This window comes from Lepidothrix coronata, unplaced genomic scaffold (assembly GCF_001604755.1).
Source record: "Lepidothrix coronata isolate B3197 unplaced genomic scaffold, Lepidothrix_coronata-1.0 Scaffold43, whole genome shotgun sequence".
Classification (NCBI taxonomy): Eukaryota; Metazoa; Chordata; class Aves; order Passeriformes; family Pipridae; genus Lepidothrix; species Lepidothrix coronata.
This window is the reverse complement of record NW_016690223.1, coordinates 2,510,363-2,536,037: the sequence shown is the minus strand read 5'-3', so window position 1 is coordinate 2,536,037 and position 25,675 is coordinate 2,510,363. Positions and strand designations below refer to the sequence as shown.

General features: G+C 39.4%; 1 protein-coding gene across 2 annotated transcripts; it reads left to right on the top strand.

The window, feature by feature from the left end:
* Positions 1-1,223: 1,223 nt before the first annotated feature.
* ZC3H14 (zinc finger CCCH-type containing 14) lies at positions 1,224-25,334 on the top strand. Of its 2 annotated transcripts, none has more exons than XM_017813865.1 (17): positions 1,224-1,325; positions 2,083-2,125; positions 5,166-5,280; positions 8,779-8,819; positions 9,145-9,340; positions 9,674-10,094; positions 11,565-11,725; positions 12,831-12,931; positions 15,048-15,203; positions 16,688-16,762; positions 17,206-17,362; positions 18,906-19,129; positions 21,155-21,275; positions 22,187-22,323; positions 23,345-23,439; positions 24,332-24,438; positions 25,058-25,334. In XM_017813865.1, exons 1-17 carry the CDS (start codon positions 1,290-1,292, stop codon positions 25,062-25,064), a joined length of 2,193 nt encoding a protein of 730 aa, XP_017669354.1. In that variant the 5' UTR covers positions 1,224-1,289; the 3' UTR covers positions 25,065-25,334. The 2 variants fall into 2 exon arrangements, with proteins under 2 accessions (XP_017669354.1, XP_017669355.1); XM_017813866.1 differs by lacking the exon at positions 1,224-1,325 and adding an exon at positions 1,722-1,847.
* Positions 25,335-25,675: the final 341 nt, after the last annotated feature.

Below are 25,675 nucleotides of genomic sequence, written 5' to 3'. Positions count from 1 at the left end.
TATGATGAGGCAGCCGTGCCCCTGCAGTCCATGGAGGTCTATAGTGGAGCAGAGATCCATCTGCAGCCTACGCTGGAGCACATGGATGCCCGGAGGCTGTGAAACTGTGGGAAGCCCATGGCAAAGCAAGCTCCTGGCAGGACCTGTGGTCCCATGGAGAGAGGAGGCCATGCTGGAGGAGTTTTCTGCCAGGATTTGTGACTCCATGAGGGTCCCACGCTGGAGCAGCCTGTTCCTGAAGAACTGCATCCCATGAAAGGGATCCATCCACATGTTGTGAACTGCAGCCTGGGGGAATAATCTGTGGAAAGCTGTTTCTCCTGGGAGCAGGGGAAGTATTCTTACCCCTAAGGAGGAAAGAGTGTCCGAGACAACAGGTGACGAACTGACCGTAACGCCCATTCCTGTTCCCCTGTATTGCTAGCGGAAGGAAGTAGAGAATTGGGAGTAAGGTTAAGCCCTGGAGGAAGGAAGGAGTGTGGAGAAGGTGTTTTAAGATTTGATTTTATTTCCTATTATCCAACTCTGGTTTGATTGTTAATAAATTAAACTAATTTCTCCAGTCTATTTTGTCCATGACAGTAACTGTTGAGTGATCTCTCCTGTCCTTGACCAACGAGCCTTTTGTTATATTTTCTCTCTCTTGCCAAGCCAACAAAGCGGGGGTGATACAGCAGCTTTGATGGGCACCTGGCAACCTTTTTCTTAGGAAAAAAAAAAGGCATGCTGTTTTAAGGCTTATCAGTCTACTGTGGGATCACAAAATTAAAATTCAGTGCTAAAATCCTTTTATTATATAGCTGTAGTGTGGCATTAGCAGTTACTTGGATACTGTGTGTATTGTTATACCATAATTTATTTGGTTTTTAGCAGAAATTGAAATCTTCAATTTGTGTGGTCCTTAATAGAGGGCATTAACATTAAAATAACCTTGTAGTTGGTGTTAAGGCATTCGCTTACCCTGAGCCACGTGACAGGGCTTTATAAAAACCTGGAATGAAGAAAAAGAGGCAACTTTAAAAAAGCCGAGTGTGTCCCTCGGGTAATGACGAGCAGATCCTGTGGCACGCAGCTGTTCGGAAGCACGGCAGAGAGACAGACGCCTTTATTCCCGTCACTCCAGGCCGGGTCTCGCACGTCCCGCAGTCCCGGGCGGTGCCGCCTCCGCCCGCCAGGGGGCGCCGCCTGGGGAGGCCGTGCGGTGCTCGAGCGGCGCTCGGAACCCGCGCGGGGCGCGGCGGGAGCGGAGCCGGGGGAGCGGGAGCGGGCCGGGGGCGCTCGGAGCCACCATGGAGATCGGCACCGAGATCAGCCGCAAGATCCGGGTGAGGCAGAGGCAGCCAGGCCACTCCCCCCGCCCGCGGCAGCAGCCCGGCCCCGCTTGTGGGGCAGGCCCGGCCGGGGGCTGAGGCGCCGGGCTCCTCTCCGAGCTCCCGGCGCCGAGCGGCCCTGAGGGCTCCCGGGGAGGGGCGGGAGCAGGACAGTCGTTTTTTTGGGAAGCAGAGTCGGGCCTGCCCGTACCCCGGCGGGCAGCTGCCGTGTGCCGTCTGTGCCCCGGAGCTGCGGGTCTCGCCCTGCAGAGCCCGCCCGGCCCAGGCCCGGCGCTGCCCGGCAGAGGCACAGCCCGGCCGGGTGCGAGCCCCGGCACCGGCGGGGCCTGGCAGCTGCTCCCGCTCGGCAGTCGCAGTTTGGAAAGCCCGTCAGGTTTCCGTTTCCTTGCTGAGCCGGGAGTGACCTTTTGTCAAACCATCCGGGATCCGCTTTCTTTGCACCTTACGAGTCCGGATGGTCTCTGCTTGAAAAAGGATAGCAGGGATTTGGAGGTTGTCTGGAAGCACCAGGAACTGGTGTGTAGGAAATTAGGTAGAGAGTGTGAGATTCTTGGCAGTTCCGATTATTCTGCTGTCAGTCCCTCACAGTTGTAACGTCTCTGCCATGAGCAGGGGGGAATAGGAAAAGTTAACATGTTAAATCAGTGTGTTCAAACACTTAATAAGAAAAACTTTGCTAAGCCTCCTACCTCATTGCAGTTAGAAATACTTTGTCGATCCATCCCTTAAATGCTGTTTCATTATTTTTTAGGGTGCTATAAAAGGAAAGTTGCAGGAGCTTGGGGCTTATGTTGGTAAGTTTTGTCATGTGTTTAGCAATCTTCTCCAGGCCATTGTAGTTACATAGCAAAAACCCAGATAGTTAATGGAAACTTATTATTGTGTTACTGCATACAGAAGCCATAAGCATAAGAAGAGTTATCTGAAGTACTGGAATAGTATGAAACAAAAAGACAAACAAACATGTATAGTCTAAGCATAAGAGAAGCAGTACATGGATATCAATATATGAAGAACTAAAAGGAAATTAACTAAGAAGTCAGTCCAACAATCTCCCCTTTAAAGGAAAAATGGTGGCAAAGGATTTGAAAGAAAAACAAACTATGATGTTGTGAATATTTAAGGAAATTCCTTTGAAGCACTAGGTGAAACATTATATAAAGCAAGACTCTTGCAAATATAGCAGCAGTTAGCTTTGACCACTCTGAGATAGAGTCAGTCTTTCTGAGGCACCTTTTTAACAGCCTCTTGAATTTGGGGTGAAATATTTGTCACAATTAGGAGAGGGGACAAAGACAGATTGACTGTTTTAGGAAATGAAAAGGCCTCGTCATGTGGGACAAATCTTCAAAATGTAAAAGTTGACTGTTAAGGGGACGACTAAGAGCTATGTTGAACTAATGGGGATGAAATACATGTATCTGGGTCTTAGAGACAGGAGGACATTTTATTTTGGCTTGTGAGGACAGAGGTGAGCAGTGTGAATGTCTGTGGTTTTCTTGTGCGTTTGTTTTTTCTGAATCCAGGTTTAGATGGATATTGCACTTCCTAGCCATTCAGTAACTTTTACTGCAACAGTAAAAGTTGGTAACTTAACAGTGTTCTGTTGGAAACAGAATACCGTAGTCCTGCAACTGCCTTGTTGTTGTCTCTGATACTTCTTGGATTTCAAGTGAAGGAAAGAAATTGAGAGCATAGTTTAGAAATCCTGTGAGTTGCAGGGCCAAGTTCAAAGTTTGTAGTTAGATCCTGAATTCGTCTTTCTTCCTATTTCAAGGGAGGCACTGTATTTATGGAAAAATGTAGTGACTCTATAGAAGGAAGTTACCTGCAAGCTGACATTCAGGGCTCAGCTGGTGCTAAGGAACTGTGTTTAGAATTTTTTCATTGTAAAGTCATCTTTTTTTCACTGTTTCAAAGCTTCTCGTTTTCAGAAACTCATTTTTGGTGGTTGTTTTTTTTCTTTTTTTACCATCATTCCGGGTTTCAGTTTCTCAGTCCTGGATTCTTTGTCTGCTTTTTCCTGCGTCTCTGAAAAAAGATCTTTCTTATCTGTGATAGTAAGATGCTCTTAGAATACTAGCAATCTTAGATTTCAGCTGTGACTGATTATTCTTTTTTGTTTTCCTTCTGTTTCCTGTATTCAGAGGGCAGATTTCCTGTATTCCCAGGGTCAGCATTCAGTGTCTGCAGTTTCTTCTCAGTCAGCTTATGGACTTCTTTAAATAACTTTGTATTCTTTATTGCCATGTCTGACTTGCCTTGGCCTCTTTTTTTGTTTTTAAACCACTGTTTCCAGATTTATGTAATTTTTCACTTTTTTTTTTCTTGACTAGAGTATTTTGGACAGCTTTTCAAGTAATGTTTTTCAAAAACTCTCCATTTCTTCTTTTAGTTAACTGGTAAAAATTGGTTCTCCCTCATTCTAGCCTCTGCATAAGAACCATGCTTTTGTTTCTTTCTGTAACTGCTAGTTCTTTTCTTTTGAAAAGTCTTCTACAACAAGACATGTTGAAACTTTATCATATGTTGAACCACCTGAAGAACTTATCAAGTTTAAAATTAGCTTAGCCAATAAATAAAATTCGTTCTGAGTTCCTAGGACTGAGTATTAATCCATCTTGGGGAACTTGTAGTTTGCATTTAGAAAAACACCAAACCCAAAGCAGCAACAACAACAAAAACAAACCCCCCCAAAAAACACCAAAAAGAACTTATGGTTTAAGCTAGGAATGTGTTCTAATGGGACAAGTAGCCGAAGTGGCATGCAGGTACAATGTATGAATGTTATTTCTATAGTCTAGGGTAAACATAAATTATTTACGTAGACATAGAAGAAAGGCAGTTCTTTCATTTGGGTTTTGATTTCTATTTTTCATTTTTTAGATGTTTTTAGTCTTGCATACTGGCTTAACTTGATGAAATGAGCTGTATTGGTGTCTTAGTTCAAATTCACAATTTGAAGTGTATTTCCCAACTGTCTTCACTCACAATTGTTATGTTCATGTCAAGGATGTGGTATTGGAGAGCATGAGGTGTTTGATAAACTAAATTGATGTCCGTGCTCAGGAAGCACACCTAATGCCTTTGAGCAGCAATTGCACCAGACAGGCCTCAAACAGAGACCAGAGCTAGGCCAAAGGAAAAAGCCAAATAGCAAACTCCCCAAACCCTTCATGTATTAATGTTGGATTCTAAGCACTCTCCCATCCATTGTGTTGGGTAGGTGTACCCTGAATGAGCAGTCCAGCAAGGGAATGGATTTCTCACTGTGTATAAAATTGCATATGTTAGGGGATTGGAGATTCACTCTCAAGGTTGCTGGGATTTGGGTTTGTTCTGTTTTTGTAGGTAGAGAATCTGTAAGTTAATACCATTTTGATTTGTTTAATGCACATATCAGAAATGGATATTTATTTGGTTGGGTTTTGTAACTAAAGGAAATTTGACAAGGATAATGTGCTATATTTGGTGACGTTTGAAGTGATGAAAATTGTAGATGTTTTTAGTATTCAAGTAAAAGGATCTAGGCAGCAGAGTGACTCTTTTTTATCTTGTCCTTTTTTCCATTCTGTTTACTCACTTTTTAAATACTTTTATCTTCAGCTTATGCACTTGTGAAGTTCATGATCTTTTATTCCTCACTTGTAGATGAAACTTGTATTGACCCTCAGAGGAAATGGAAGTCCTGTTAATTTGCTTACCTAATCCTCTACCTGCAGTGTTTTCTTTGTAGTAAAACTGGAAAAAAAATCTGGTCACGTGTTTAAAAGTGTTTGCTGTCTCTTCTGTGATTTATTATACTTCAAAACAGCATATTTCTCTTTCTATTAGATGAAGAGCTCCCTGATTATATTATGGTTATGGTGGCCAATAAGAAGAGTCAAGAGCAGATGACAGAAGACCTTTCCCTTTTCCTTGGGAACAACACTGTCAGGTTTACTGTCTGGTATGTTTGCAAGCTACTTGTTGCACTTCTTCAGTAGTCAGGAATGCTTTCTAGAAGTGAAACCTGACCACTAAAAAAGTTACTTATCTTCTCATGATGTACTTTGCATTGATCAAAATTTACACTTTGCAGGTCTAGTAAGTAAATTAGTCTTAGTCCATCAACAGTTAGGCTATTGAGGTGATAATGAAATGACTTACATTTTTTGTTTGCTTATAATCCAGTCAGATTTGTGAATTAAGTGCTCAGGTAAGCAAGGGCTGTATGTTGACTTGAAAAAATTTATTCCTGCAAAGCCCACTCTCAAAGCATGAGAGTGTTATTCACTGTAGTTGGATGTAAAAGACAAACTTGTTTGCTTTTATGTTAATAGTGCTCCAGATTGCTGTTGTGCATGGGAATTACTATATCAGGACAGATGAGCTTTGGATCTAATTCTGTGTACTGTCTTTGACAAGGCTTAGCACCAAATGCTTAGGTATTCCCACCTCTCAGGCTATTTGTTTATTACCACCACCCAACTCTGCAAACCAAAAGTAGAACTGCAGAATTACTGTGAGCAGGACAAGTTAGCAACAGTTCAACTTACACTCAACTCCTTACAGTGCAGGTTAATTTATTCTTTGTTGCATGACAACCTTAGCCGTTATATTCCTCATGGATTTTCTAATACTGGATTTGGTTTACAGTATAAACCTGTCATGAACTCCATGTTTCAGAGGATCCAAACAGACATTTGACTCTAGAGATTTTTGTTGCTTTCAGAGTTGTGTATTCTTTCAAGTTAATCATTTGAGTCTTCTACCTAATACAGCTTTAAGGAACTTTATTTTCTTTTGTGTAGGTGAGAGAAATACTACTTTTTTTCCTGCTTTTTCAGTTTATTCCCTTTGAAATTTTCATACTGACAGGTTACAATCACTTTCAGTATTTCTTCTATGTGATTAGTTCCTATGAGCTTTTGTTATAAAACAGCAGAGGGAAACATTTTAGAAGTTGAGTGTTATGAAACCATAAACAATAACAAAAAATGAAAATTAGTGTCAGCTATTACAATTCACTGTATTAACTATCTAAACTGATGGATTTCCATGTGATAGTGTTATTTGAGTGGATATAATCTGAGTTTACTTACACAGCTTTCAATTTTTTCCTGACATTTGTCAAAAATATAATTAAGAAGTACAATAAAGCATGCACCCCTTTTAAAAAAGTTCACAGGCATTTATGTTCTTTGCTTCCTTTTGTGACCTGCCTAGGCAAAGCTTTTGGGTTTCACTGTATTAGGAAGTCATGCAGTTGTCTTTCTTTTAGCAGTTTTGGGAATCAGACAAATCAGTGAAGTTTACAAGTGGATGAGGGTAACTCCAGTACTGGGGTTTTGACTGAGTCCTGATATACAGTAAAAAATAACAGAATAATATATAGAAGAAAATACTTTTATGGCTTTGTAAATGAAGCTAAAACTTTATTGAAAAAATAATAAATATGTAGAGAAAGCAAATTTCAGCAGAGAAATCAAGATTATTTTATATATGTGTATTTAAAACTGCATATTGACTCCTGCTTAAATTCCAAATGTAATGACTGTTTTAATCCCAATTCAGTATTCACATAATATATATAAATACAAATTCGGTGTCAGTGCTCTATCCAGTACCAAAGTAGGTAATGGTTAAAAGAAGAATGGAAAAGAAGACAAGATGAAACCTATGCAATAAACTGTGAGGGAACTGGTGACAAAGTATTAAAAAGCATTGTAGTTGGGAGCTTCATATGCCTTTATTTTTCCTAAGGGCAATCCAGAATGTTTACTTTCTTAAACAGTGGCTAAATACAGTACACAGCAAGGTCTGCCTTCCTTGGTTTGTCTCTGTAGTTGGTAATTTGGGGTCATCTGGCAAAAGTCTCACAGCAGTTGTATGACAGACCTGGCAATCCTATTGGTTGGCCACAACTTCTTACTCTACACCAAGAGTCGGCTCACAGTTGTCCTGAGGTCAGTGTGAAAGCTGATACGCGTCACCAGAGGTCAGCTGATGAGTGTTCTAGTGAAAACTCACAAGGAGGATGAGTGTAAGCCTGCATTATATTCACATGTTGTCTTACTTCTCCCAGTTTTCAATATGTTTTTGTTCTTTAGCTGCTTTCTAATTGTGTTGGTTTAAGAGTTAACCAGCAGGGGAAATGAACCCAACTCAAAGGAGAGATTATAAGTCAGAATAACAATTTATTAAAATAATACAGTAAGTACAATCATACAAACAAACAATTGGTCTTAACCCACAAAACCCAAATGTATAACCCAGTACCCTGGGGCATGAACAAAGTGGTGTTCCTTGGGCCCCGCTTGAGTCCAAAGTAAAGGGAGAGGGGAAAAACCTGCTGGTGGGAGAGCTGTTGCAGTCTGGTCAGAAGTGGTGATTGCAGTCCAGCTGAGGTTGAGAGCGATGAGCTGCAGTCTTCCTCTGGATCCCACGAGTGGTTAAAAATGTTCCAAGACTCCAAGATTATATATCCTCCAGTTCAGGCAGGAATGCTCAATACTTCCCTCAGGGCGGGGAGTTCCACAAAGGGTGTGAGGACAAGAGCATCCTCCTATCTCACAGGCCTCTTAACACCCAGTTTATAGCCTGAGGAGTCAGGCTCTATGGGCAGAGGGTGCGAATAGTCTATTGGCAGCAGTTTCTGGGAAATGGCATGGAAGGCTATAGAATACACAGTTTTGGGTTACACCCATACCATGATAAACTGGTCTCAGTTGTCCTAACTAGGACACTAATACTCAGTCTAAATTATGGACGTGCCCATGATCCGGTTTGAACTCCAAGTAAGATACACATTTAAGTGTTGGGAATTTTTCTCTTTCTTCTTGCTGTAATGTGTTTTGATTTTTAAGCAGGCTTATTATTTTATAGCCTTCTGATTTTTTTTATTACTTCAGCTTGGTGCCTTTTTCGCAGGCAAAGGGCAAATTTGACACCTCATTGAAATGCTCAGAGAATGTTGTTGGTATATACAAAGCATGCTGAAAGAATCCTGAGAATGTTAAGTGGTATGAGTTGTATATTGTTTGGGTTTATACTTAGAACTACATTTAACTCTGCTGTGTAAATAAAGTTTTGAATACAAAGTATAATTTTAGGCCATGCTTTAGGCTTCTAACTTAAGTTTTTTGCATCACTCCTTTCGACACTTAAGTCCATTGATTTTAGTGAAATGTGGAAAGTACTGGCTTTGATTGTGTAAACCAACCAAATGCCAACAGTAGATGATGTGATGAACACTCTACTTGCATGTCTAAGACACACTGGAGGCAAGATACTTAAGTCCTCCCTTTCAAGGTTGATGCAAAGTGTAGTCTTACATAAATGAGGTGCTTGTTATGGGGGGGGAAGGCAGTTGTTTTCTGAAAGATGATTATTCTGAATGTAAATTAAAATTCTGTATTTCTCCTTTTTCTCTTTTGCTTCCTTCCCTGTCCTCTATCTATTTCAGGCTCCACGGTGTTTTGGATAAGCTTCGATCTGTGACTACTGGTAAGTAAGAAAATTAACGTTGAGTGAAGGTAGTTTTATCTTTTCTGTGTAGTGTTGCATATTTAATGAGTTTCAAAAAAATCTTGGCTCTTTTGTTAATTTTTTGTTTGTATGGTCTTTTGGGTCCAGACTTTTTAGAAAATTGCTTTATATTTTGAGGTAAAGAATTTCTTTGTGAGTCCAGAATTTGTTTCTCTGTATTTCTTGCTGATGTTTTCAACTTGTTATATTTTCAAGTCTGTGCAATGCCTTGTTTGCAGTTTCTTATTGCAAAATCTGTATGGCTGTATTTTAATATAAAAGTGAAAGGTACCTGTCTCCACAGAACCAACTAGTGTAAAATCTTCAGAATCCAGTATCTTTGAAAGCAACCTGCCTTCCAGCAAAAGCACTTCCTGTGTGAGTGATGACAGGAGGCGTGAGGACATCTTGCCACCTCTTGCAGTTTCCAGCACTCGGACTGAAAGAAATGACTCAAGAGTTACAACGAGCTCTCAGGAGCAGAGAAATGCTTCTTCAAGGTAAGGCTGCTAGTTACTTACTAGCACTCAGACATCAGTAGTTGTAATGTAGCTATTTTGAAGAGTATAGACACTTGGAAAGATCAAAGCAGTTTTGAAGAGTAAAGCATCGCTGCAATTTGTTGGATGAAAAACATTAAATCAGAATTCAGTTCTTTAAGCATCAGATGGGCTTAAATTAATTAACCAAACTAAAAATATTGATTAGTGTGTTAGATTTGTATTAACAATTATACCTTAATGATTCTTCCCTGCTGGCTTTAATTAAAAGATGGTTCTCATTTTCCAGGACTTGACTTGCAGATAATAGTTGGCAATTTCTTATTTTATCAGGCAGTCTTGTGAAGATGGCTCTGCATCCCACTTAACATCTACAGTCAAGCCTTTGAGGGAATTGTCACCTTCTGAAGCTGTAATTGACATTAAACCTGAACCAGATGATCTAATTGATGAAGACCTAAACTTTGTGCAGGAGAATCCTTTGTCGCGGAAGAAACCTCTTGTAACTGTGACTTACGGTTCTTCTCGTCCCTCCGCGGAGATCTACCGACCACCAGCCATCAGGAGTGCAGATGGCAATGCACACATGCCCAGACTGTCACAACAAGGCAACTTGCAGGGGAGCAGGCAGTTGGACACACAAAGCTGCAGGTCTTTGGAAACAGGCCAGCTGTGCAATCCTGAAGCTTTTGGAAGCTTAGTGGAAGGGCACAGACCCACCTCCAAACTCATTGCAGATAAAGTAGGCGGTGAGGTTAGTATGATCTAAACTATAACAAGTTTATTCCTACCAGGAACCTAAATTACCATACTTCCAGGAAAATCTTCACCTCAAAGAAATCAAATTACTTCTGTCACTGCTACCAGTAGGTTTGAGATTTCATCCTTTGGGTCCACTGATAAAACCAGATTTCATAGTTTGACATCATCACCTGATAGCTTGCTGCATCTCAGAGTTAATTACCATGTACACCTGCATGTCATACTTAGTTGGACTAATGGGTTAGCACGTTGTTAAGTTGCATGTGATGAATCAGAAATAATAATTCTGATATTTAGATCATTGAAACAGCATAGTCTTCTCTCAGTGCTATGTATACCCCCAGCTTTACACAATTCTGAAAATCAGGATTTTTGGGATACTATTTATTAACATCTAAACCCCAGATAGGTTGGTTTTTAGGGTTATTATACTATTTAGAACCACGTCAGTTAAGAGTTCTTTGGGATGGATGTTGCACAAGGATAAACTAAAAAATGATTGCTGCCTTACATGCTTTGGAGGCCAGGCTAAACCTGGCAGGGTGATAGTCCTAGCTGATAGTTTTAAGACTATCCATATGATTAAATTAAGAGCCTCTTTTGAGGAGAATGAAGATTGTTACGGCTGTTAGTGTTGTAATGAAGCACGTATTTTACATACCTTGTATTGCAAGTGCCTCTGTGTTTATTGCTGCTTATACAGTTCTGTGTCTTAGCTCTATCTTACTTGGTTATGTATAAAGGACAATGAATTTTATTTGGAAATCTAGAATGCTCTACAAAGATAGAGGGATAGAGGCTGTCTTTGTTTTTAAGAATGGGGAAGTGAAAATGAGAAAATAGTGGTTTGTTTAAATGACAGTCACATCTCTCCTTGGAAATGTTAGAAAAAGGTCTTGTGATGTTTTTCTTCTATTACTTTTCTATGGATAATGTCCAGAAAAGACAGAATAAGGACCTTGCAGTGCGGAAACTGGACCATCCTGACTGTGTATAGTGGTTAGCATCCTTTGGAATATGTCAGCTTGCTAGAAATGAATCCTTACACTTCTCTGAAATTAGACTTGATACAGAGGAGAAAGTAATTTATACTGATTTCACTTCTCTCTCTCAGGCTTCCAACAGGTTCATCTTGAAGGGTAGTATGAATTTCTTTGGAAAACCCTGATTTTCTGTAGGTGTTGGATAATTTGTCTGTACTTAAAAGAGTTTTTCTTCTCTTCTTCCTAAATGTTATTTACAGTTACATTTTAAATGAGATGTTTGCATAAATGTGTCTGATTTTCATATTATCCAGTGCAGTTTCTTGTATTTGCAGACAGCACCCAGTCCTAGGCTCGTGCAACTGGCATGGAAGGTCTCCATCTCCTGGCTGTGGGTAGAATTGCAGTGTTTTCTTTGCTGGTTTATTGATGCGTGGTTTATGCTGAATGAACTGTTTTGGCTGCTCTGTTTGTTGTAGGAAGAAAGCTCCAGGAAGAGACGGTTGCCTGTTGTAAGCTCAGTAGTGAAAGTGAAAAAGTTCTGTAATGAAGGGGAAGATGAGGAGGAAGAGGAAGAATACGGATTGCGGACAGGAAGCATCTCCAGCAGTGTGTCTGTGCCTGCAAAGCCAGAAAGAAGGTATTTCAGATCTCAGTGGTTTTGTGAGGTTTCAAGAATGAATTTAATGAACAAAACTTACAAAGTGGAAGTGGGGGAAACCTGTTTGCACTTTTGAAAATTGACAGACAAAATTCAGTAAGCCATTTTAATTTTTTTTTGTACTATCTCACAACTCTGTGGGTAAGATGCTTGTTTCTACCACCCTTTTGCCTCTGATTTTGTAACCTGTTTTTTTCATTGCACATAAGCTGCAATGGAGTGTGAATTTTTACATTATTTTGTAAAGTTTACTGGCAAAAGAACATTAATTAACGTTGGCATATTTCAGACTAGGTATTTATTGTGGTAAAATAATTTTTCAGGAGTTTTGCTTGCTTTGATTTTATTTCAGGAATAGTTTTCAAACTGGTTATCTCTTGTTCTTTAAGGTGATTATGACTTTTCAAACAGACTTGAGAGATTTTTCCTTTTTTTCTGCTCCCTAATTCTTAGTGTCAGCTGTCAGTCCAAGTACCTCAATTCTTTGTATCTGATTTTCAACAATAGAGAAAGAACACTTAAACTAGAGAAGAGATGGTTCTACTGACCTACAGTGCTAGCCTGTGTAAGGTTTGTTTTAAGCTAATACACTGTATTGAATTGAGCTTCAGTGCCACAGCACATTTATCTGATTTAAGCTTCCTCATTGTTGATGTTAAAGACAAGCAGAAAGCCTTTTTTTACAGCTAATATGTTTTTGATAGAGTCAGTTTTCAGCTGGATCTTACTTCTCAGGACGTAATTATTGGTGCCTTCACAAACATAGCAACAGATGTGTGATGGGCAGAGGTGGGAGGAAATGAAGGGCAGAGTGTGTACCTTTCACATGCAGCATGATTTTACAGCAGCTTAAGCTGTGACATGAAATCACACATCTGGACTTCCATTCTTGAGAGCATTTTGTGGAAACCCATCCACTCAGAGAATAGATTAACAAACTGAAAACAGATTTGGATAAAGTATTTTTAAATTATCGTTTCTATCAGTATTATGCCTGTGTTAACCTGTTGAAATACCTGTCGTTAACATGGATTTCGTTACTGTGCAATTCGTGTACCTTTAATTATTTTTTTATTTCCTTTAGACCTTCATTGCCACCTTCAAAACAGGCCAATAAGAATTTAATACTGAAAGCAATCTCTGAAGCACAGGAATCAGTTACAAAAACAACCAATTATTCCACTGGTAATTACCTTTTTTTTTTTTGTGCTAAGCTATAATATTTCCAAGCTCTGCTGTATAAATCCAAGCTAAAGATAGTGCTTAGAGATGACAGAGTGCTAAATAGCACATCAGTGATACATGTGAGGGGTTTACCATGTCCTGTGAACATTACACTGATCTTCAGTGATGAATTATGAAAGCATAAACAAGGGAGGAAAGAGTTATTTAAAATGTATTAATCAAGATAGTAACTCTGTAAAGTGAACAGTTACAAAATGGAAGTGCCAGAGCAGTTGCCAAGAGGAAAGTCATGAGAATTAGGCAGGTGCTTTGAGCTATTTACTGTATCCTTTGTCCCTTTCTGCACTCTCCTCCTTTCTTCTGAGATGGGAGGATGAAAAAGCCAAATAGCAAAAAAATGAAAGTGTACTGGATATATGTAATAGAAGTGCAAACTAATGAGGAACATGTGACTGATGTTTATCAGGGTATATTGTCCTTCAACAGCAAGGCAGCAATTATAGTTCAGTGATTTTAGGCATTGAGTTGCAGTTGACACAGCAACTGAGCAGTTGTCTGTGTGTAGGCATTCAGCTCTCCTGGCTGAATGGCAAATCTTCTGCTGGAGAAGGGCAAATCCAGCTGTTGTCTCGTGTGCTTTCCTTTCATGGGGTGTTAATACACCTAGCATTGCCAGCAGGAAGCATTGCATCTTGCCAGGGAAGGAGCATTCACTAACTACCTAAACCATGACTTTTATACTATCTGAAGCAAGACTGAAAGCTTTCCAAATCTCTTGCCTGCTCTTTTTAAAATTCTGCCAACCTAACTGTAAGAAATGGTATTTTGAGGTGATGCAGGAAGCTCTTTCCTGTGTACACAGCAATGCAGCAGCAAATGGGACATAGCCAGAAGATTTTAAATTAATTAAAACTATTGATTTTTTTAATAGTGGTGATCTTGTAGTTTGACTTGCCAACGTGAGAATATTTTAGTGGAGAGACCAAAAAGCACCACTTTGTCATTTAATACTGAGGTGATTTGTGAATTTTATCTGAAGTATGCAGGTTCTTCCACTTCAGAGGTAATATTTCACCTATTTTTCTAAGTGTTTTGAATGAAATATGGAAGTTAGCTAATTTAAAACACATAGTTAAAACAAAACAGTAAGTTCATAAATAATCTAGTACTGAGTAGTACCTTTTAGTTATTTCTGTCAGAAATTGAGCTGATCTGATATTCAGCCAAGGGAAGAGTATGCTTAGCTTTTCACAGCCAGTAAAGAAGTCAACCTGTCACCCTTCTACCCTCAAATTCCATGCTACAACTACCTGAAAGGAGGCTTAGATCTACCTGAAAGGAGGTTGTAGTGAGGTGGGGTTCAATCTCTTTTCCCAAGTAACAAGTGATAGGACAAGGGGAAATGGCCTCAAGTTGTGCCAGGGAAGGTTTAGATTGGATATTAGGAAAATTTTTTTCACGGAAAGAGTTGAAAAGCAGTGGAAATGACTGCCTGGGGAAGTGGTGGAGTCACCACCCCTGGAGGTATTTAACAGAGGTCCCACTTAGGGACATGGTTCAGTGGTGCACTTGGCAGTGGAGGACTAGGTTTATGGTTGTACTTGGTGATCTTAAGGGTCTTTTCCAACCTAAATGATTCTATGATTCTGCTGTCTTTAAGTTTTATGTTCTGTTTGCAAACTTCTTAGCATAGGGTAGCTGGCATCATATGAAGAGGCACATTGATAATCCATGACTGTTTATATGAAAAGTAGGATGAAAAGTGATTTCAAAACTATTAAAAAATACCACATTAATTATATGTGGAAGTGGATGAACAAGTACTTTGCTGATGTCACTTTAATCCTTTTCATGTTGTTTTGTCTTAGCAGTAGGTAGGTGTTCTGAGGTGCTACTCACAGGGTGCTCTGTGCACATGCACCAATGTGCTTGCACACTAAGGATTTTTCAGGTAGCTAAAGATGCTTTTTATGGATACAAATGCTTGGGATTTTGCGTACGTGTGTGTGTGCATGTGTGTAGGAATTTATTAGTTATTTTAGCACCATATGTAAAAACAGTACTGTTGTGTGATTGGATAGTTGTAAATGATTTGCCATTGTTTGTTTATTTAAAGTCCCACAGAAACAGACTGTTCCAGTTGCACCAAGAACTCGAATTAGCCCAGAAGAATCTCAGTTAGAAGTAATTCATGTGCAAAACAGATTGCCTGTTCTGAGTTCTCAGCTTCAAGTAGAAGAGCCAAAGGAGCAGACAGTTGAAGGAATTCAAGGTCATCTGATAATATTCTTTAAAAATTTATACCAGGGAATGTCATTTTACAAAGGTTAAGCAGAGAAAAGAAATGCTTTTAATTTTTAAGTCCACGTCAAAAGTTGCATGCAGAACTGCCCTGAAAACCAAGCAGCTTTCTAAAGCATGGCTGTCAGATAGATACATATCTATATCTCTCTATATATACACACACAAACACACAGAAGCTCAGAGGAGTTAATCTGTAAGCAAAGGATGTTATAGGACTCTGGCATATCACTGAAGAATAGTTTTACATAACCATTTATATTGAGATAACTTCTCTTTTCCCCATCCTTTGCATGTTTTCCTTAGTATCTTGTAGGAGTAATTCTGTCACAAAGTTTACGTGAGAGTTAAGATACTCTACAGTATTTGGAACAATTTTACAGCATATGAAGTGTTGAAAGATTCTTTCCAACACATGGTTTCCACACAAATAGTTCTAATGTTTTATTTTTTAGTTTAAATATAGGAGTACTGTATTTGCTCTTACAGGACAGCTGATACCAGGCTAACTCTGTCAGCTTTGTTTTTTACTTCTGTTTTGATACTCCAGAAGAAAAATGGCATAACATTTAAAGGCAGTCTTAGTGTTTTTTCAGCATGATTTTGTTAAAAAGAAAGGAAGGGGTGTTTGTCTGTTAGTCACAAGGAATCACAGATGTAAGGCAGTGGAAAAATAATGTAGAAGGTAGTTTATACTTTCTATGTGCTTAGATATTTAGATTGTTGAGTAAAATTTGGGTTGAGTAAGATTTTTATTATATTATCTCATGTCATTCTTAAGGAATGGTAAACATTACTTAAAAAAAATATATTTTTTCAGTCTCTTATTTCTCATATAGTCATTCGGAATCTTTCTGCCAATGTAAAATAGTTGAAATTGCATCTCTAAAGTATGTAAGAAGATGCTTTATTAGCCTTTGAGTTAATGTACACGCTAAATATTTTCACCCTTTTGCTGGTGAAATGGAAATGACAGCTTGCTTAGGAAATTACAGAAAGCAAAAGGAATTTCTTCAAACCACAGCTCAAATGTAGAACAGTGCTGCTCTGATTTGTTTCACCTCTTTTAAGACCACAGAGTGGTCTCTTGTTGTTAGTTGCTCTCCCCTGTGTGTTCTCTGAATGGTCAACTCCTCTACAAATGAGGAGAAAGAACTTGGCCTTCATAAGTTGCCATGCCCACAGACCTAGTTTGTACTGAACAGTGACTGTGGTAAAGAGTAGCATCTTTCAGTATTTAGATTTTGCCATGTTACTGTTTCTGAAACAATGAGAGAGGAGTTCATCATAATGAGAATGGCTTGCCTTTTTTTTTTTGTTATAAGTGTGGAGGTTTTTGTTGTTGAAGTTTTGAGGGCTTTTAAATCAAAAGAATTAGAGTGTGCCTCAGTTCTCTAAAATATAGTTTCATGTTGACATGCAGTAAAATATGCTTCTTATTGCTGGTTTTTTTAGGACTTGAACAAAAGGAGCTCTCTTCTCGGCTTCAGATTGAACCTATGATTGAAGATACCTTGCAAGTGACTCAAGGTTAAGTCTTGTGATCCTTTATTTTCAAATTTAATACTGTTGGCCAGCGAATGTTAAGATATAACTTCCTTTTCATTTAATTATACTGATTTCTAGCATTTTTTAGTTTCTACATCTCTAAGGAGTGAAAGCATTATATCAGTAGGTGTTCAAAGCATGAGAGATTTGGGGGGGTGGACCCCCTTCAATGCTGTTTCAGCACAACCATTCTTTAACAGAATTTCCTAGGCTGGCCTAATACCACCTATGGCTTTTGTTGATCCTCCTCTATGGAATTAGCAAGGAAGTGAAAATGTTTTCTGGAAGCTACTATGAAGAAATGTAAAAAAAAACCAAAATTAGTTTATTAGCTGTGTAAATTGATATTAAAAATATGCTATAAGGTAAGAGTAAAACTACAACCTTACTTTTTTCTCTTCTATGTAATTTTTTTCCCAATTCAGATTACTGTGATGCAGAATCTATGGTCCACACAGATACTAGGTCATTTATCCTGAAGAAGCCCAAGTTGTCTGAGGAAATAGCGACACAGAACCAGCAATTGGGAAAGAAGGGCCCAGAGGCAGTACGAGCTCACTCAGGACGTCTAATACAGACACGGTAAAAAGTTACTTCATTTAGGACTGTTAATAGTCAAAGTGCTTGTTCATGGTTTAGATGGAGTCATTTGCTGTACTTGTGCTTTGCCAGTCCAGTCAGGAGCCATGAAATCATGGAAAATGGACTGACATTGAGTAGCAGAGATAAAAAAGCAGGGGCAAAAAACCTCCCAGAAGTCCTTCTAAATTGAAAATAATCCCAAGGTCAACTGTAGCTTGAGCATGTCCTTGGTTTTCAAGAAAAAAGAGGAAGGAACTGAAAAGTCCTGCTCTTTTGTCATAGCTGTTCTGATTTCTGAAATCTTAGTCAAGTAATTATTTTGCTTAAATTGTCTTTAGTTTGACCCTGAGATAACATTTCTTAAGGAAACATCTTTTAACACAGTATTGATTTTGGTGAATCCTGGATGATGCTTTAAAGCTCCTTACTGGTGAGTTTGACCAAGAGAAGTTTAAAGTTCATGTCAGCTTCAAACAAAGTTCCTGATTACAAATAGTCTTACCTGTTAAGAGTTAAAATCACGCAGAACAGCGTGATGTACTTCATCAAAGTGGGCTGCTGTGTTTGAGAAACTGTTGCTGTTTCCTTTCCATGAGTGGCTTTAAACAGCATGTGTTAATTAAAAATAAAACCAACAGTGAGTCAAAAAACCTGATAATGTCACAGTTTTGAACACTTGGTGCTAGAGGAGAGTGGTAAATTTTTGCATGTGAATAGGTCAGTTTCTAACTGCTTGAATTTCAGAGTTCTAGCTAATGATGTTTTTAATGTGTTGGTTTTCTCTCTTCTTAAGGACATTCTACACTGTAGTTCCTTTTAGCCTCATTTCATAGAGAAGCAAAGTTTATCCCATCACTGTTTGTCAAAGATGAGAACTCCACAGTTCTCCAAATAGTTACAATCACGTGTTATTGAAGAAGTCCCTCAGGTGAAATGGGTGGCATAGTGAAAGGCTGGAGAAAATGTATGTGTCCCCTGTTTTTATACTCCCTCCTATCTACACTGACTGCTGTCAGATCCAGGACAGTAGGCTAGACTCACCTTTCAGTCAGATTGAGTGTCAAAGTTCGTAGTGTCAGTATTTCATTCTCTCCTAGTTCTAAAAACTTTTACACCCACTGTTTCCTAATGTACTGGTCAATAATTTTGAGGAGATACCTGTTTTCTGTGTTAAAGGGTTTGTGATTCCAAGAATGGTACTTATACTTACTCTCACTTTTTTTTTTGTCTCAAAATTGTAAGTTCCACAAGATTAATCTCCTTTATTTAACTGTGCTTGTAAATGAGCTTTTGGATCTATCTGTTGAGCAGAATGCAACAAGCTGAAGTGTACCTGAGAGCTGTAGTTCTTATTAGTGCCTCAGGGAGATCAGAAGGCAAACTACTAACTGGAGTGCATTATCAGTAGTATTAAAAGAAGGTCTGTTACTGCTTGACTCCCCATAGATAAGTTTGTACTACTGTTAGTTACTAGTACAGCTCACATTCACTCAAACCTCTTGACTCAGAAAATCTAAATTTACTACATTTCTTTGTTTGATAGAGACCAGCTTGCACAGCCAGAGAAGCCTGCTAGTCCCAAGTTCATTGTGACACTGGATGGTGTGCCCAGTCCACCAGGATACCTTTCTGATCAGGAAGAGGAAGATATGTGTCTAATGGAAGGATTAAAGCCAGTTACCCAAGACATATGTGCTGGCAAAGGATTAAAAGGCCTTCGAGCACAGCAAACACAAACTGTAACCAGGCAGCTGGAGGACTCTGATGGTAATTATCTTTACCGACAGGATCTGACACTGATGTGGTGGTTTGATCATGGCTACAACTCTTTGATACATCATTCTTAAGAAACCAAAGCAATGGTGTTTATTCTTCAAATTAGAACATTCTTTATGCAAATGAAATGTGGCAGTTCAGTGGGACCATCTCCTTAGAAGCCTTTATCTTGGTACATGAGAGCAATACAACACGTGGGTTGTACATATACACACATCTCAATATTGGTAAAATTTGGCTTATTTCTTTTGCAAATAGAGTTGGTCTTTATTGCCAGACATCTGCACTTCTGGCTGACTCATGGTTTGTCTCCATGCTGATGGACAGGAGATGTTACAGTGAACATTTTGACATGCCTTGAACTTTCAGAAATATGTCAGATGGTATTAAGGTTTCTCTCTAGATTTGTGACATCAAGAGGAGCCTGTTAAATGGAAGGTGTTGGTAGAGTCCAGTGGCTATAATCTTTAAAATAATCTTTAAAAGTAGAACTTACAGTGCATGACTTTACTTGAAGGTTTCTATATTCTCTTTATGCATTTCTTTTGAATAACATGGGAAATTGCTTGCTGAACCATACCTGTGAATTGTTTGGAATGCTGACATGGTGATGAAAATCACAGAGGCTACTGTTTTGTCATAGGCCTGTTGAATACTTGCCTAAAGGCCATGCTTGGATTCATGTTTTTTACTTGGCTTTCTTACGAAAATGAAGATTTTTATTTTCCAGAGTAGCAATGTGTCCAAATTTTCTGAACTAAATAAGGAATAGTGTTTGATGTTGTACTGAGAACCCTTAAATTTCATGGATCCAGCTGTAAATGTGTAATGCAATTGCAGCAAAAGATCTTTTAACTCCATGTCCCTTCAGTCCCCCCCAGCTGCAGAAGTACTACACGTATCAGGCAGTCTTAGAGAAGAAAGGAATGCTGTATATCCATTGGCCCATTTTTACTAGTACAACCAAATGGACATTGGAGTATTTCCTTGCAGATCGATGCTTTTACACGTGTACTCTCTTTTGTACTCCTGACTGAAGCTGTTTGGTAGAGGAGACTGTTGCTGATACAGTCCTATCTCTGTTAAGGATTCCTATGTAAGTAGCACGGATGTGACTGAAGTTCACCTGGAACCAGATCCACGTGGAAGTGATCTGTACAACCCAGTGTGGGTGTACAACAGGATGGCATTGCTTGGCAAGGAGAAAGCATAAATGAGGCTGAGGATAGAATGAAGCCGGAGCAATTTCTGTCAATAAAAATATCAGATAGGGAAGTCTAGCAGTCCTGGAAAGCTTTGAAAAGCCAAAGATTAAGGCAGATTTGGGAAAATAAGAAAAAAGCAACATTCTACACACAATTGCCTGAATTTGCAGAATGAGGTTTTACAAGTAATGTTAAATAGGAGAAAGTCAAAATCTCAGGTCCCAGTAAGAGTAGTGAAGGTAAGAAATGTTTCAGCTTGGAATTTCTTAAAATACTTTTTGGATTGGAGTCTGAGTGTAACTGAAGTTTCTGAACAAATCACATGAAAGTGGTTCTGTTTTCACAATGTGCCCCCATACTAATAAATCCGATTCGTGTAAAAATTGATTTTTAACTTTTATCTCTTGAAATAATTTTCTAGAGCAAGTTATCTTGGAGAAGGGAAGCATAGCTATAATGAACTCATGGCTCAGCAGAACAGTCATAACTCAGGTTCAGTTGAAGAGTCTTTGTCTTGTCTGAGTCAATTTGGATTTGTGAAGAATATTTATTTTGCTTGTAAACAGTGCAAATTTGATCTTTTATCACCAAAAGGCAGCTGTCAGTCCAATATTATGACTCCTTTCACTTTAAGGTTTTAGAAATTTTCTTCAGATAATATGATTGTACATAAACTTTTACTGTCATGACTTTTTTGATTAAGAGAGAGAGAATAGGAAGTACCATGAATTTCGATTATTGCTTACACCAAATCGCATATAGAATCATAAAGGTCCCAGCTTGTTTCTTTTTTTTTTCCTTGCCATCCTAGTGGACATGGAAGAGTTAAATATGCTACAGAAACAGGAGAAGGTGCTTGAGCGTTGCAAGTACTGGCCTGCCTGTAAAAATGGAGACGAATGTGTGTACCATCACCCCACACTACCTTGCAAGTGAGTAGTACAAAGGTCATCCACTTGACATGCTGTTTTGATTTTTATTCTGGTGCTGCAAATTTCTGTTCTGTGTTAGTAAATATTCCAAGGCAGTGAAAGTCTGTCGGGGTGGGATCAGAACTCGATTGTCACACTGTAATTGCTTCTGTTTTCCACCCATCTCCCACGTGCCAGAACACAGGGATGGCAGCTGTGCTCCTGCAGAAGAAAGCTTTAGTTTAGTATAGAGGCTGCCTCAAGATGCAGGAATTAGTGTTGTAAAATAACAGGCTCTGCCAGCTGTCACAGTGCTTTTGAACGCTGAGGTACCATTACATAGTGATGCTGTGATTGGTTTCTTTAAATTTGAAAGCAAAGGTGAACTCATGAATGTGCCCTGTGCCTTTGACTTCCCTTCCACAAGCAGCAACAGTCTAGAAAAACAATGTCTCTTTTGGGTAACTGTTACCTGGTTGGGTAACTTCATTTATGCAGACATTTGAATTTTCTTTTGAAATCTGGTGTAACTAAATTCAAAATAACACTTTCTCTTCAGGGAATGAACCATATTACTCAGGAAATTTTGCCACCCTCCCTGGGAAGTCTCATTTCACAGTGCTGCTCTGTGCTGCACACTAAGAATAATGTGTCTTAGCTTGTAACAAGTAGCTTGGGACCAAACTCTAATGAGACTGAGGTAGTTCAGTTGTTTATTGCACGTAAAGAGTGTCCACAGGGAAACAGTTCAGATCTGTTGTTGTACAGCTCATACACGACACCCTCATGCCCTGCTCTGGGAGGACTAACATGTGCCCGAGCCCTGTTGTAGTTCTGCCTTTCTCTGGTGTTCTGGCTTTCATGCGCAACAGATGTTTGGGGGGGGTTTTGCTCCAAATACGAGCTTTTGACTCAATTCCTTTTCTCTCCAGAGTTTTTCCTAACTGCAAATTTGCTGATAAATGCTTGTTCATCCATCCAAACTGTAAATACGATGCAAAGTGCACTAAGCCAGACTGTCCTTACACTCACGCCAGTCGACGAACCCCCCATCCATCTCCTAAACCAGGTGAGCATGTCTTGTTTTCTGAGCTTCAAATGAAAATGCTGAAGGCAAAACAGTATTTTTGGTAACAGAAACTGACATGGGTGAAAAAATAATTTTTTGCTTAATTTGACCTAATTTTCTTTCACCTCTTAGTGCTTGATGAAGAATAATAATCCAGTGTTACTGCCAAACTTGTTTTCAGAAAAATCCCTCAACACTCTTATGGAAGAGTCCATATGAAGTCTGTGCAAGGCCAAAGTGGTGACTTGCACAAGTTGTCCATTTCTCTGAAGGGATTAGCCAGCACTGCAGTTTTACTCAAATTGGACACATGTGCCACAGGCTTGTGACAAGCTGAAAACAGAGGCTTCTGTCTTTGAACATTTTTTTCTTGAATGCCAGTGTAGGAGTTAAGTTGGTGTAATAATGAGGTGACTTTCAGGGGTGAGGTTACCCGGTGAAGGCAATAGCTGTGTTTGGATTATGGGTTGGTATTGCTGAGCCTTTGAACAGTGCCAAGGTGCAGGGCCTTTACCACATGATCTTTTGGAAATAATTTACCCCATAGTCACAGTACAATGCAGTTTTGTTACTTTGCCAAGTACAATGTGCTTGTCTCCTGTATCATTTCCAGCAGCTCCTCTGTATTCCTGGGAAGTGCAGTGCCTGTGCTTTTCAGTCCGGTCAGCTGAACCTCTAACAGGCTTGCTGCTGTCTAAATTTAACATCTGAGAATCTCAACAGTCTGAGATTCTCTGCCTACCAGAATTTGTTGGAAGTTTTGCCTTGACCATGGTACCTTCTGTCCTGAAATGGGGAAGAACCAAGTTAAATGATTACTTGATAGTCTTGTTTGCTCCAGGGTGAGATCCACTCCCTGCACCGTGATACACCGTCCATATTTCTTGCAGAACTTTGGTGTATTATAGAACATATTTTCTCGCAGAAATATTGATATATTTAAGATTGTGTGGAGCTGTCTTTAAAAGGCAATTTATTCTGATCCAGGCTCACTTCCTGTTCTTTTTGTTTCTACTATTAGCACCCCTGCCCGCACTGCCCATATCCTCCAGTAGTCCACTGTGCAAGTTTTTTCCTGCTTGTAAGAAAATGGAATGTCCATTTTACCACCCAAAAGTAAGATTTATGTCCTGTCTCTTCCTTTTCTTTCTAGAAAAAGACTTGAAATGTGCTACTTTGGGACAAGAAATGTCATTAGGATTTCACACTTTTTGCTTTTACTTTTAACATTTTAACTTTAGCTCAGAAGCAGAATATGCAAAAACAGTGACTTAAAGAATTTGGAAAATTATATTTTTAAGTAACCTTTCTAACAGATGCTGTTGGGGAGCTTCAAACAGGCCATAGCTCTTGTCAAAATATGCCCAGCCAGGATGCTGGAGGCTGAGGAGGGGGACATCCTGTAGCCTGTGTGGAAGGACAGTCAAGACTCTTGACTCTTCCTTCAGATGTGCTGCAATATACAACAACTTTAAAGATTGCCCAGTACCCTGAAGTGTATCAGTGGAATTGATACAGTACAAGAGTCTATTACTCTGGTACTTTTATAGAATTATGTCCCTGCATTTTCTTACACTTGGAAGTTTAGTGCTTTTTCAAGCCCTAGCAATGCTAACATGCCTGGGATCCCCAGGACTCTGTGCCCAGTTATTATCAGCCAGATCCTCTGGCTTTTCCTGCTCCTCACATAACGCTATGTCATGCTCCCAGCTTGAACACACAGATCAATTCAAACTGAACTCTGTAAACCCTTGAAAGGAAAGGAACCTCCACCTGTCAGTGCAGTGGCAGTTTTGGAGCATCCAGTTAATAACTGATACTTTTTAGAACGGGTTTTCTTGTCCTTGGGTTGAGCTGATTGCTCTGGTGGATGTAGCTGTGGGTTCAGGTATTGGTCAGATGTGTCACACAGCGATACAAACTCAGGTGTAGCCAGGGTAGCTCAGCTGGCTCAGGAGTTCAGGCAGCCAGCCTCCAGTAGCCCCTTCTGAAATGCTTTCCTTTTTAGCATTGTAGGTTTAATACCCAGTGTACAAGACCAGACTGCACTTTCTACCATCCCACTGTTGCTGTACCTCCACGCCATGCCTTGAAATGGACTCGAACTCAAACCAGGTGAGAGACACTTTAAACCTAACATGAAAAAATAAAAAGTATATTTTGATGTCTCTAATGTAGTTTTACTTACAGAAGTAATGTGTGTGTGATGAACTGTATGAAGAATAGGCATCTTTCTTTATAAGACATCTCTGTACTGTTTGGTTTTAGTAATACAAACATTAACTAATGTGTTGCAATCCTAAAGTGCACTAAACAAGTGCCCTGCAGCTAAAATAGGGCAGAGTCACTGGAATCCTGACCTGGACATGGTTTGTTTCCTGAGTTTTATTTGAATAAAGCTGAAAATCCAACATCAACTCTTCATTTACCATTGTTTTACCTTGTGTCCAAGCTGTCTTTTCCACACTAAGTTCAGCTGTTTCTTTGAGTGTTTCCGGCAGAGCTGCTCCTTCCTGTCATCTGTCCATGATTTCATAAATTAGTAGCAAACTTCCCAAAGCTGCAGCTATGGGCCTGTCTTAAAGATCTTCAAGTCACATGAGCCTTTCACTCCAACTACTCGTCTGCAAAGGTTTTAACCACTACAGGAGCAGGGCACAGATCAGTTCTCAAATCATCTTTACGGGGTGGTAGAATTGTTACTTATGGGAATTGTTTTTCTCTTCTCCCTCAGTGAATGAATATGATACAACCTGGGACTGACCTTTGCCTCCTCTGGACAGTAATGGAAAGGAAGATTAACCACCAGGGTACAGGATGCTAGAAAAGATTAATGCATTTTGGACTTTGAATATACATTGTTTTCATAAAACAAGGTTGATTGCATACTTGAAATGTCTCTAATTTTCCAAGTTTGTAAGTTTGAGCAATTTTACATTTTTTTTACTGTAACAGAAAACATCTGTGTAAGAAAAGTTTTACTTTAAATTCCATTAAAAACCTTCAAAGCACATTTTGTGTTCTGTTTGGGTAATGTTCCTTCTTTAAGATCAGGTGTGTTGAAGAAGAAAGTATGTCAGCAGAAGGGCTCAGAAAGCTTGTTCCTGAATTCGGATCACACCAGAACTACTTTTTGTCCAGCAAGTGTTTGGTACAGCGCACACAACTGCTCTGCTGTTCCAGCACCAGCACTGAGCTCTCCACCCCAGCACAGAGAAAAAGAGCAAATGCTTTGGCTTTTAGGTGTTTTTCAGCACAACAGACATCATAGCCCTTCCACTCTCTAATACAGGGAGAAAACTAAAACAAGGGAAACAAACCACTTCATAAGTCAGAACAGTTAGAGAATTAT

Bases quoted from the DNA above. Each gene is read 5' to 3' on its own strand.
- ZC3H14 (XM_017813865.1), top strand. From the start codon at position 1,290: ATGGAGATCGGCACCGAGATCAGCCGCAAGATCCGG. The intron at 11,726-12,830 runs GTATTTCAGATC...TATTTCCTTTAG, and splicing joins CCTGCAAAGCCAGAAAGAAG to ACCTTCATTGCCACCTTCAA. The intron at 19,130-21,154 runs GTAATTATCTTT...TTGCCATCCTAG, and splicing joins GCAGCTGGAGGACTCTGATG to TGGACATGGAAGAGTTAAAT.